At 39.6% G+C, this 12342-nt stretch overlaps 1 protein-coding gene across 1 annotated transcript in view; it reads right to left on the bottom strand.

Annotated features, from left to right (window-relative positions):
- The window catches only part of KIF26A (kinesin family member 26A), a 102830-nt gene that overhangs the window by 12568 nt on the left and 77920 nt on the right, over window positions 1–12342 (bottom strand). The window contains exons 5-7 of the mRNA XM_009881366.1: window positions 3046–3255; window positions 954–1047; window positions 213–475 (exon numbers count right to left, since the gene is read on the bottom strand). Coding sequence (XP_009879668.1) covers window positions 213–475; window positions 954–1047; window positions 3046–3255 — 567 coding nt within the window. The remainder of the gene's footprint in view (window positions 1–212; window positions 476–953; window positions 1048–3045; window positions 3256–12342) is intronic.

The raw sequence follows: 12342 nt of genomic DNA, 5'->3' as shown, positions 1-12342 counted from the left end.
CAGGGGCAATTTTTTTTTTTTCCCCCCCAAAACTGGTTAAATCACTAGGGCACGAAAAGAAACAAATATGTACACCATGGGAGAAGGGCTTATAAATTAAAAGCAATAATTTTTTTTACTGTCTTAAAAGTTGTCATAGTTGTTGTCAGATAAAAGGAAATAAAAAGCAGAAGAAAGGCTCAGAAAAATCTATGTTGTGATATCCATTATACCTGGGTTCCACATATTGGATCTTCTCTCAGATAAACCCCGGGAGACTGGCCATCCTGAAGGCTGCCAGTGGCTACTTCAGCTAACAAATCCTTAAGGTTTTCATCTTTGCCACTGATCTCCACAGCAGATACTCTAATAGAGAAACGAGTCCCAGTTTTTTCTTTACGTTCATTGATTAATTTGAAGAGCCAAGAAATTGCACAGGGGATAATACCAAGGCTTTGCGTAGAGTTATCTTTCCCAATCATGGTAAAAGATTTTCCTAGAATGAAAAGACAAACATGGACTTAATTCACCTTTCTTGTACAAGACAGCGTCCTCTTCATACCACCACTGTACACTACATGCAATGCCATGTGCTGCACAGATAACAGGAAAGAACAGATACAAAAATACAAAGTATTTAATTATTAATCCGTTGCTATTTATTCGATCAGTTTTGAATTTTTGTAACTCGGACCCATAGCAAATTAATGTTAAAAACATCTCTGATCTTTTGATTTTCATCACAATGCACCTGTATGAACTTGTTCTTGAATAAGTTAATCTGATGTTACGTTTTACCTTTTCAAATTAAAACTTACAATCCCAGTGTAGAAATAAACCATGATAAGTTTGCAAAGCTAATTAAAAAGAAATTCTAATCTATTCATATACTCCAGGTTTATTGTTCCAGGAGCTGACAGCATGTAATTACCAGACTGACATAGTAATTAACTGTAACGAATTTGGGAGCTCACCAAGCTTGACATGACCAAAGCAAAATATGCAACCATCTGCACCATTCACAACAGACTGGATTACTTCTGCTACTGTTCCAGAGCATACCTCAGCCTGAAAGAAAGATTACACAAATAAGTAAAAGAGCATATACCGCTATGGTTTTTACTATTCCTCTGTAATGAAATGAATGACTCAATATTTTTGAGGCATAATATTCTACCCATTTTTATGGCATCAGTCCTATTATTTTAGTAACTACGCTATCTTAAAAAATATTAAAATATGCTACTACAGCCTAAAATAGTTCTCAATTCTATTAAACCAATTCTCTTGGAATATTGATTCTATGACTAATGTAGCAAACTGAATGCTATCCAACCAGGCTTCCTGCTGCTATAATAGCTTAGCCAAGGCTATTCAGCAATAGTAGCAACTCCACTGAAATCAAACCACTCAAGAGTGCTCACAGGAATTAAAAAGACAGTTATACTGGAGAAAATGCATTAAGATCCCTGAATAAGATTTCATAGTATCACATTTTCCTCTTCCAGGGGAAATATCATCATCAATGAAGAGAACTTGCTAAGATATTTGAGTGTACTAAAACCAGGTTATCCACGTCAGTGAAGGTTTCACATATACTATAAGATGATCTATTAAGTACAGCAACTGGGGGCAGGGGAGAGGGTTGGTGTAAATGTGTAACTACAGTGAAATGATAAGGTTCTGTTTGCAGGTGCATGGCAGCAAGCTTGCCTCGAGCAACGATGCCTGCACAGAAGTGGCTGTGCTGGCCAACGTCACCCAGAAACACCACAAACAGGCCATCCAACAGGCCCACCACAAGGACCTGAGAGAGCCTAGCCCAAGCCAGGTGTCAACTACCTGGAGGACTGGTGCCAAAACCAGCAGAGAAGCAGGCTGTGAGTGGCCACCTTGCAGCAGGGCTGGCAACACAAGTAAGAAAAAGCCACTTCAAGTTCTGGACAAATGTTGAGCTCACTGTTGCATATTTCTGCACAAAGATGCCATTTGAGCTTATGCAGAATCTTAAAACCAGCCTCCTGGCATGGCTACCATTGCTTTAGGCCCTGATCTGTGTGGGAGGTTATTCTCCATCTGTAAGTGCTTGGCTAGAACTTAGACCTAATAGATATTTTTGTATCTCTAGTTTGCGACCCAAAAAATTAAATAAAATCCTAGGAGAAGACCTGAGGGTAGGATTCTGAACCAGATCTTGTCATGTTTTCTCAACATTAATATACCATTTTCACCTTGGATGTTTTGGGGTTTTATTTTTCTTTCATCAAACCCTATTTGTTTTTCAGGCAGTTCAAACGTGAAGTAGTTCTTCATACTCTGCTTAATTTTTTTCCTCTTCTTAAAGTTGTTCTCAGATTTTTTTTCTGAACCCGAGACTTTTCCCAGAAGGAAATTCAGGTGTCCAATCCCACCAAATATACTGCAGCCCACAATCCTCTCAAATACCAGCCATCCTATCTGTGTATCAGTTTTCAGGTCTGGGGCTACTACTGTAAAAATACACCCTTTTGCAGGGCAAGAGAAAGGCATGCACCATCAGCACTACCATCAAGATAAAATAATCAGTCAAAAAACACAGTACAAACAAACTGGAAAAGGCAAGGAAAATATAAAAGCTCCCTAACTGTTTCAGTGTAGCAATCCCATGGGGTTAACCGTATCTCTTCTCCTAACAACAGCATTTAGTTTAACGTTAAGCACATGTTCATTTCCCATTGAAAGCAGTGGGGAAGGGATTTATTTCAATGACATCAAATGGGTTAAAAGCTAACTGGATGGAAAAGTGAACTTCAAATTGGCTGTGTGTCTTTCTCTAACAAGAGAAAATGCAAGAAGATAATTTAGTCAGTAAATGCATCTCCCCAGCTATCATTCCTTAATTTTACATCTTGACTAAACTGAAAATGTAAGAATTTACCCACTTATCTATTAATTACCATGGTTTTTTCCAGGCATTAAAGGCAACTCGTTCAAACAAAATTCCCCAGAAACAGAAAGAACGCTTAAGGCAATCAAATGCAGTGGCCATGAGAAGACTCAGGAGGTTTATGTGAGTGACTCCAGTACCTGCGAAGCATCCTGGGGGAAAACCGCATCAAAGGCGAACATCTTTGGGACAGCAACAACGCCCCTCCTGTGACCTGCATTGGAAGGCCCACTTGCCGCTGGATCATAAAACGTGATTTGCTTTTTTCGCGGGTCTACCTTTAGGAAGGACATGGATTCAGATGTTTCATGTGCTCCTTGAGAGGGACAAATCCTTACCATCACTTTCACCTGCAAGAATTCAGAAGAAAGCAACAACTTGAGTTCCCAGCTACAGATAAACGCATGCAAAGCATTCCTCCCAAACCCACTCCCCCTCCCATGACACGTTCATTTGTAATATTTAGGTGTGTCAGAACAACCGTGGGACAAAACCAGAGCCAGATTTTCCAGCCTGATTTCTACCTTGGGGTCTTCACTGAACTAGCTTTTAAAGGTGCACTTTGTCCCTACAGTTGACTCTGTTCCAGTTTTACCATTTCAATTTATAAATGTCTGATTTGCAGGTATAATCCACTGTAGGTGTAACACCACACCTAAAAAAAAAAAGGAAACTATAGCCTCCTACCTTTTAAGTACTTAATGTGACTGAAAGCACAAACTGATCCACTCTGAAAACCAGTCTGAATAACACAAGGCTCAGACAGCTAGTGCATTCAAACTGAACTAAATCTAGAAACTTTCAATTCCTGGTTCACGTTCTTCTAATAAAAAGGTGCTTCCCTTATAGCTTTCCCAGGCAGATGCCTTTATGCTGTCATTGCCAGGCTCTCCAGTGGTTAGTTGCAGATTTAATGGGAAAGGCAGAAAGAAAAAAAAAAAAAGCATTAAAAGGTCGAAAAGCTTGAAAAGAAACCACTCACAAAGTACATTTCTATTGCAGCACTGCAAATGCCAATTTCCTACACATGGCATTTTAAGACAGCATTTTTAGAGAAATCAGACATGTTGGCTGTGATTTCCAAAGCAGCTTATGGGGGCCAAGTGACTGGGTGTCACTGAAGTACAGCAAAGGCTGCACACCTGCTTCTTTTAAGACTCCTGGATATCATCCTCTTACTTTGAAAAACTGTGAAATATTGCCTCACACCCACTTATGACCATTTATCCCAATGAAATGCTCCCAGGTCAGAACGAGCTAGTTTTATACACCTTGCACTGAAGTAAACGACTGTTACAAGTGCAGTGAATCATTGTGCCGATCTTCAATTCTGCGCTGCCCAGATGAACTCACCAGATGAACCCTCCAAACAGAGAGGATGCACTCGCTTGCTGATCTGAGTCAGGCCCACCTCTAGTTCTGTGCTGGATGTTGCATGGAGAAAACGGGTTGGAAAGCATCCATCCCTGATAAAGAATGATCCTCCTTTTCAGTAACTTTTTGTTGCTAAATTTAACCTTAAATCAGCCAGAACAATTTGATTCCTATTTAATATGTTCAGGAAACATTTTTTTCATTGAAATGGTGTGCACTTATTACACTGACACATTCTTTGTGTCTTTATCAAAAAATCTGCTTTGTGGTCAGCACTTCCCTGTCACTCCCATAATGCAGATAAATAATGGCAAAGAAACATCCAAAAGAAAAAAAAAAAAAAACAAAAAAAAACCCAAAATAAAACCCCAAAAACACCAACCTACTTCAGCAAAGCACAGCATGGGAAATGCAGGCAATGAACAGACTAGACCAGGCTGAGCCATCTTCTACGACTGCCCTTCATAGCAGACAAGATGGTATTGGAACCAGTACGTGCAAGCGCATTGCACATGGAATTTCCAATTTGGAAATACCTTAGAAATGCATTTGGAAATATCCTGGAACCAGTGGGTGCAAGCGAAATGTAGTGTCCAAGCCAGGATCATCCACAGCATGTGGATGTGCAGCAGTAAGCACCATGCCGAACTGTCCCTGCCTTTATCAGCTGGGGACAGTGAGAAATTTGAAGATTTCATTTAGTTCTCAACTGTTTCATTTTTCCACCTCCTACTTTCTGTAGGGGCTAAGCTGCACACAGGCATCCCTGAGCAGTTACTCAAGCATCCTCACAGAAAATATTTTCCAGCCAGCGACTAGAAAAGCTTTTCCCCAACATTTTTTCCAAACAAAGGGTTAAGAAACAACCGACTCCTCCAGTAAACACTGCAGAAGACTCCAGCAAAGGTAGCAGCAAATTCTTCCACCTATTGACTCAAGCGGGCCCCCAATTTCAACACTTTTTTTTCTTTCCCCTTTCATAGTGATATGAATATGAAAATACAGTCCCAGAAAATAAGCGAACCTTAGAATAAATGAAACAGCTGCTTCAAAAGCCGAGTGCATCAGAGGTGACACACTCAAGGCTGTTTCCCCATAAAAGCTCCATGAAGCCAGCTTTGTGCATTAGCCTGCTAGCTCAACCTTGACATGCTACCAAGGTGCTCAGAAAAATAACCTCCCTCGGGGGGGGGGGGAACAAAACACAAAAAACCTAAATATATATGTAAGTACAAATGCCCACTTCAGGGTCACTTGATTAAAATGAATTTTAAAAATATATCCTGTTTTCAAAGCACTTCTCTAAACAGTCCTTTCTGTTGTCTCTTCCACCTATTATTAGATTAGAGCAGCCAGAGCTTGGATAAGAGGAAAATTGGTTTGCTCCTGACCTAAACAGTAAGTTACCTCCACCAGAGCGTTGCTCTCCCTAACACAAAGATGGCTTCACCCCCAGAAAAACCTTGTGTGTCAAATCAGCTTTTTGAGACAACCTCTCTGAAGCAGCAAGATAGTAAAATAGCTTCCCATAATGGATCAGATCCCCAACTTAACAGGCCTCAAGGGTCAACTTCATTTTTACAGTGGAAGTGAGCTTTCAAGACAAACAGGAGGGGGAAGAGAAAAGCAGTTCGAGGGAGTCCCTCTTTTAGTGTTTTGTGTAAAAAAGCTGTTTTGCAGAGAAAAAAAACCCCACTGATTTCAAATTTAGTTTCTCTGCCCACTAAATCTATCCATAAGTGATGCCCACCAGAAACTGTAGGGTAATAATGTGTCACACTCATTCATGATGATGCTGAGCCAGACTCTGACTTCATGCAGAAATGAAGCAGAAATGCATGAAAGTACCAACAAGCACAAAGATTACTCAAATGTATCCCGTTGCAACAGCAAAATCTAAGCATGGATACCTAAGCACTTCCAAGCGTGGATAAGAAAGGTTCGGTGTTACACTATTTATTCTTCTTACACTTCTTGCCCTCTTGTGTTGCAGGAACAATCTTCAGTGACAGGGTTTTATTCTCAGCTCTGAAGTTCATCCCAGTACTCTTCTGGGACAAGTACTGCAGAAAAGGCAGCGTACTACAGAGCCAGCATGGTTCCTGCCTTAAGGATCAACTTAACTGCATCTTCTCCTGGGTCTCTTTATCTAGCTCTCATACAAAAGGCATGCTCACCTGTAGTGATAGCAAAGTGCAGTGCAGGACATCATCCAGATACGAGGGCTTGCACTGAGGGAAGGATTCAAGAAAACATGGGAACTTGCAAATTTTAAAGTAGCTTTGATCCATAACTGGGGAGCATAGCAGCAATACCTGCACTGCACTCTAATGCTTTTATTTGCTTACAAAAATAAATGACTAGAATTAAGTGCAATAACATTAATTTCAGGCCCACTCAGGATCACATCCTCCGTGGGCAGTTACTCAACAATATGGCCAGCTTGCTGGTGGTCAGTTCCAACTGCGGCGATAGCAGCTACTGGTAACACTTGTACAAAGAAAAGAAAAGACAAGATAAGGAATTTAGACGAGAATGAATGAAGAAATGAAAGAATAAGGCAGATCTGAAAGAATAAGAACAGGACTGGGGGGAGAGGGGAGGGAGCTAAAAGGAATGGCGGGGGGACAGGGCGGGAGAGAAAGAACACAAAAAAATGAAAACCAATACAAATATGGCGATTCCAGAAAAGTCATCTCAGGCTCAGGGCATCCCTGCCCTCACCACTTTTAGACTCCTTAAGGAGAACTAAGATGACACATCCTTCCTCTAATGGGGGTGACCCTGCCTGCTAAAACTGGAGATTTTTAGTAACTCCTTTCCCCCTCCCCCCTTTTGTGTGTTTCTTCTTCAATGTCACAGAAAGATGCAGAGTATGAAAAAGAATTACAAGTGCAAGTTTATCAATATCAAAGATACAAGGATTTGTACATAGACATTCATACAGACATTGAATATTGGATCAAGGCTCCATTTTAATGAGAGTGTCGATAGAAAAAAAGATGTTTGTATTTGAGTTCAATTTCTGCAAATAAAAATAAAGGAAACACAAATATCTCAATACTTGCACATTATTAATATTTTTCTCAGTGCCTGAAGACAGCCTAAATCATGCCAACCACTGAAGTATCTCATTAATTAACTGACTCTAATCTGGGTGGGTTTTGTATGCTGGGGGTTAACACTCAGCTGCTGAACTTTCCAAATTCATGTGTCTGCAGGAACCAAAAGGTCAGCAAAATTGCTGAAGGAAACCCTATTAAAATCAAAAAGGGTTTGGGAAAAGAAGACAGCAAATACATCCGGAATATGCCATTAAAAGATAAAGAATTTTAAAAGTAAATAAACAAGCACACAATTTGGAAAAGCCCTAGAAATGGGTGACATAAGGTTAGAGGCCCACCCAACCGGCACAACAATGGGTGTAACTTTAACCTTAACTGGCAAGGACAGGAGAGAGACTCATAATAATCAAGGAATTTTTTTTTTTTTTTTTTAAAAAGTTTGTGTCTCAGCCTACAGTGGAAGTCAGGGAAAATAAAGGCTATAAAAGCAAAAGTCTGCAAGCTAGAATTCATTTGCTCCAGCTATGGAAGGGCAAACCCAGTGGATGCTGTAGCATAAAACCAGAAGTCATACCACAGTTTCATGTGTGCATAAAGAATTTTAAGGGAGACAAACTGGCAAAAGGCAGATTTCTGAATAAAATGAGAGAGAAAAAAAAAGTCTCCTGCGTGGAAGACAACGGCTATGTGGAGGACTATGGGGCTAAACCTCACACAGTTTTTAGAAACATCGGATGAGACCACTAGGGAATGACAGAACCATATAGCACACTCAAATATCAGTGATTTGTTGGAGCCCTGAGCCAGAACTCTAGACCTTGACATCTTGGACCCTTATGAAAGTCAAATATAGATGCATATTTAACAACTTGACCTAAACAATGAAACATCTTAGAAACTGAGGGATGTACATCCTGGCTGGTACCTGGCCTTCCTCCTCGTCCAGCCCTTCTCCTCCATTGCTACTGTCTGCCCCATTTCACACCTAAGGGTAACAAGCAGAGACTTTCTGCCCCATTGCCACATGGCAGTTGCTGTTCCCATGCTGTGGACCTCCTCCAGGAGTGCCGTCCCCACGTGCCCCCTTTGTGTGGACTTGTGATTTCCAGACCTCCCCCTGCATACTGAGTTGAAGAGAACAGGACAGGGGAGTCACAGCAACCAAAATAATGGGGCTGGCTGCAGGATTGGTCCAGACAGTGCAAAACATCAAGTGTACATCAGTGTCAGAAAGCAGGTTTGGAAAAAGTAAGAGACAAACCAAAAAGCCGTGAAACCCAAATCTCAAAGCAACTCTCTGACACGAATGTGAGACTGACGGCCAGAGGCAAGCTAGCAGTTTTTTTTCTAATACAGCCCATATATTTTGGATATGCTGAATTGAATGGAGCTACGGCAACGCCACGCATCAATGAACACAAAACTCCTCCAAGACTAGTGAGGCATGCGTCGTCCCAGAAGAAATCACATCCAAGGCTGAATTTGTAAAGAAAAGAGCCAGTGATAACAGAGAGAATGACACAATCCTACACAATTTTAGACAGAAACATCCAGGAGACTGAGACAGTCAGGTTCACATTGATTATTACTCTGTAATTAAAAGAGATGGAAGGGCTATCACCTCTGAGACGACATGAGGGGGAAGGACAGTCTCACACTTAAAGGACCTGATGATTTGGATTCTGTTCCTAAGATTATCACGAACCTCTACTACACGTTTTAGACAATGAATAAAAAAAACACAACTATACACCTATCTCAAAAAGTTGGTCATTCATCTTTCAGTGGAGTGAAGGGTGCCAAATACTCTATGCAGTTAATTTGGGGCAGACATGTAGGCAGAGGGAAGACTCCACTAATTCACTAAGTAATGACTAGACTCCGTGGCATTTTGAATGCTGAGGAAATTAAGACCCTGACCCAGCCAAGTACGTTAGGAAAGGCATAACTGCAACATATGGTACCTGCTTTGAAATCAATGGATGTGCAGTGTTCATGTGTTTATAGTGATGCTTTGTTAGCATTTGATGCTTATGTAGTTGTCAAGTTTCAAGTTAGACAGAATGAGAAGGAAAAAATACCAGGAATGAATTAATAAGCACATAAAGTTTTAAAACACATGCACTCAAGCCTTTCTCACTAAAATAAATTCTGACTTTATCTGTTTATATTTTGGGAAAGTGCTGGCACTATACTGGAATCCATTCTAAAAATGCTGGTCATATTTTGCGTTGCAACAGTATCATAATCCCTAAATGAACAAGCAATTTGGTCTTTAGCAATAAATGTCATTATATCAAATTTGAATGGACACTAAATATTCCCTGGAAACACACATCTTTGACAGGCATCATGAAGCCAGGAAGTTAATTTTGCCCAATGTTCACAAAATGGCCTATAACAGCAGGTTAATTAAATAACTATGTTTGGACATCCACCATTCTGAATTAAGATTTCTCAGCAAGAAATTACGAAGAATTCGCATTCAGTTGAATAAAGACCATTTTCCAATGAAATCACTTATTTTTCAACTACAGTGTAAATCAAATTACAAAATTCCTAGTTCAGAGCCAATATGTTTCATGGGTTTAATTGTAACTGACAGATATATAACCCTTGCTAAATTGGTTTACTGTGGGTAGTTCTTACAAGCCTTTCATATACTGCCACTACCAATGGATGGCAAATTTATATGCAAAATTGCCATGCTAGCATAGACCATCTAGCTCCCATGGGAGAACCTAAAGAAGAAAAAAAAATCACTTCTGTATTGTACTCTATTAAAGAAGAATTGATTCTCTGCTCCCAGGAGACATGAAGAAAACTATTTCATTTTTAAAGCTGAAAACAAAGTGGAAAAAATTGAGTATTTTTATCTAATTTTTCCATAGTTTTGTTTGAGCAGTTCAAGGCATTTCAGCAGGGATGTATGTATCTTGGATGATACAGGACTACATACGTGGATAGAAGAGCACTTAGTATGATACATGATTTATATCAGAAATAACACTCTAGTCATTAGGAAACAAGCAGCAATAAAGATGACAAAATTAAGTACCTATTTGTTATCCGTCATCAAACCATTGTAAGAACCAGTGAATGGGACATACAGCACACTTAAGAAAACCCTGCATGATCTGTAAATCATATTAGTAGTACCTTAGCTATGGCTTGGTAAAGCATAAACGACAGTAAATGTCTAAAACACATAAATGGAGACCGGTATGTATATACCTGTCCAAGAAACATGTCTGACAATTCAGGTTCTCTTTAAATGCTCCACTTCAATTGTCTCACATAGGAGGATTCTGTCATTCTGACATAAAAAATTGACAGGATCCTTGGAAGAGACAAGCACTTAAAGTCGCTGTTGTAAGTGATGCAGTATTATAAAGAATGAGCTGAATAGACCCCCAGAAAAAAAAACATTTTGCATGAAAAAGGCTTCCTACCATGCTAAAGAAAAATAGCAAATTAGAATGCTACACAGCAGCCACTGTAAAAAGGATGTCTTTTTTAATACCACAATATGATAAATTATCTTAAGTAGCACATTAATGTCAGAAATTGAGCGTAATCTAACTTCTTTCCAGTGACAATATTAAATGGCTTTCAGACATCTTTCCTACTATTCTGACATTAAATTTAATAACACCCAGAGAGACCACGAAAATGATTCAGTTACAAGAATCATACTGTACTGGATCATTGCCTTTTAAGTAGGTTTCAGCTAAATGATTTGGACTCTGATGGTTTTGGCACATTCAAGAATAAGGTATGAAATTTGCTACATAACAGTTATCAGTAGTGAGCAAAATTCCTTTCAGTATCCAGTTTGCATTAGCAGTGGGATTTTCCTTTGTGCATGAGAGTTTGATTATTGTTGATTATACGAAAAAATAGTCCCGAACAGACCTACAGTTCTAATTTTTTCATTATTTAAAAAAAAAAAAACAACAAAAAAAACCCCACTTTTCACTGCTTGGTATTCCTGAACATGGACAAACCCTGCAAGCACCTGTAAGAGTGTATAACATTTTGCACTCTTAGTAAAGAAAATCAAGCAAAAGGCTTAATTAAAAGATCTGTATCACACAAAAAGTCCACACACTCCTGCTAAAACTACTATAAGAAGAAAAATTGGTGTTTTGAAATGTAAAAGAAATTAATAAGACATTTATTTCCCACCTTCTAAGAGAGTATTTGAAACAATGAGAAATTATAAACAGAAAACGCAAAAGACACATATAGGCTTTCTGCTGTAGTAAGTCTCTAACAACAAATGTATTCAAGCCTAAAAAGCCATATAGCAATTTCACCACAGCAGAACCGTATGATATGCATGGAGATGATGATGTGAGACTAAGAACAAATTTTGATTTCAGGCTCAAATAATCAATAACTGAGTCCAAGTGCAAGAACCGGTCATCACAGTCTCTTCACATTCCTCACTCCTGCAGCAGTTCTGACAATGCACAGTCACTGCCTTTGCTACAGTCATACAACTTACAAAAAGCAAGAATTCAAGCCTCTACCTTTCCCCAAACGTCCATCGAGCTCACAAGTTCAAGATGAGGTCCCACCAATAGTGACTGGACCTGGCAGCCAGACTGACTAATTCAACTTCTAGTCTCCACAGAAACACCCAAGATAGCCCTGATCCTGCCTATGCCCAATTAAATCAGTTCCTTAGACTGAACTGTCCCTCACCCCAATTCAAAATTCTTACTCACGTGTTAAACTTTGAAACCAATGTAAAGGACTTAATGCAGGGGGAAGCTCTCCACTGAATCAGTGCTTTGGCCAAAGAAGGTTTCTTTGGCAGGAAAAGACAACAGTCATGGTAGGGCAGCTTTGAAAGTGCACATCAAATAAGGAAGTTAAAATTCCAGGTATGCAGGTTAATTTGTTTGGTGAGGTCTTTTTTCCAAAGGTTTAGGCTTACTGGGGTCCAACTTTGTACCAGCAGCAAAACACATATAGCTGCTGCTTCTGCAT

The sequence above is a fragment of the Charadrius vociferus genome, unplaced genomic scaffold (assembly GCF_000708025.1).
Source record: "Charadrius vociferus isolate BGI_N301 unplaced genomic scaffold, ASM70802v2 scaffold763, whole genome shotgun sequence".
Classification (NCBI taxonomy): Eukaryota; Metazoa; Chordata; class Aves; order Charadriiformes; family Charadriidae; genus Charadrius; species Charadrius vociferus.
Note: the sequence above shows the minus strand (reverse complement) of the source record. Positions and strands in the feature narration are given on the sequence as shown.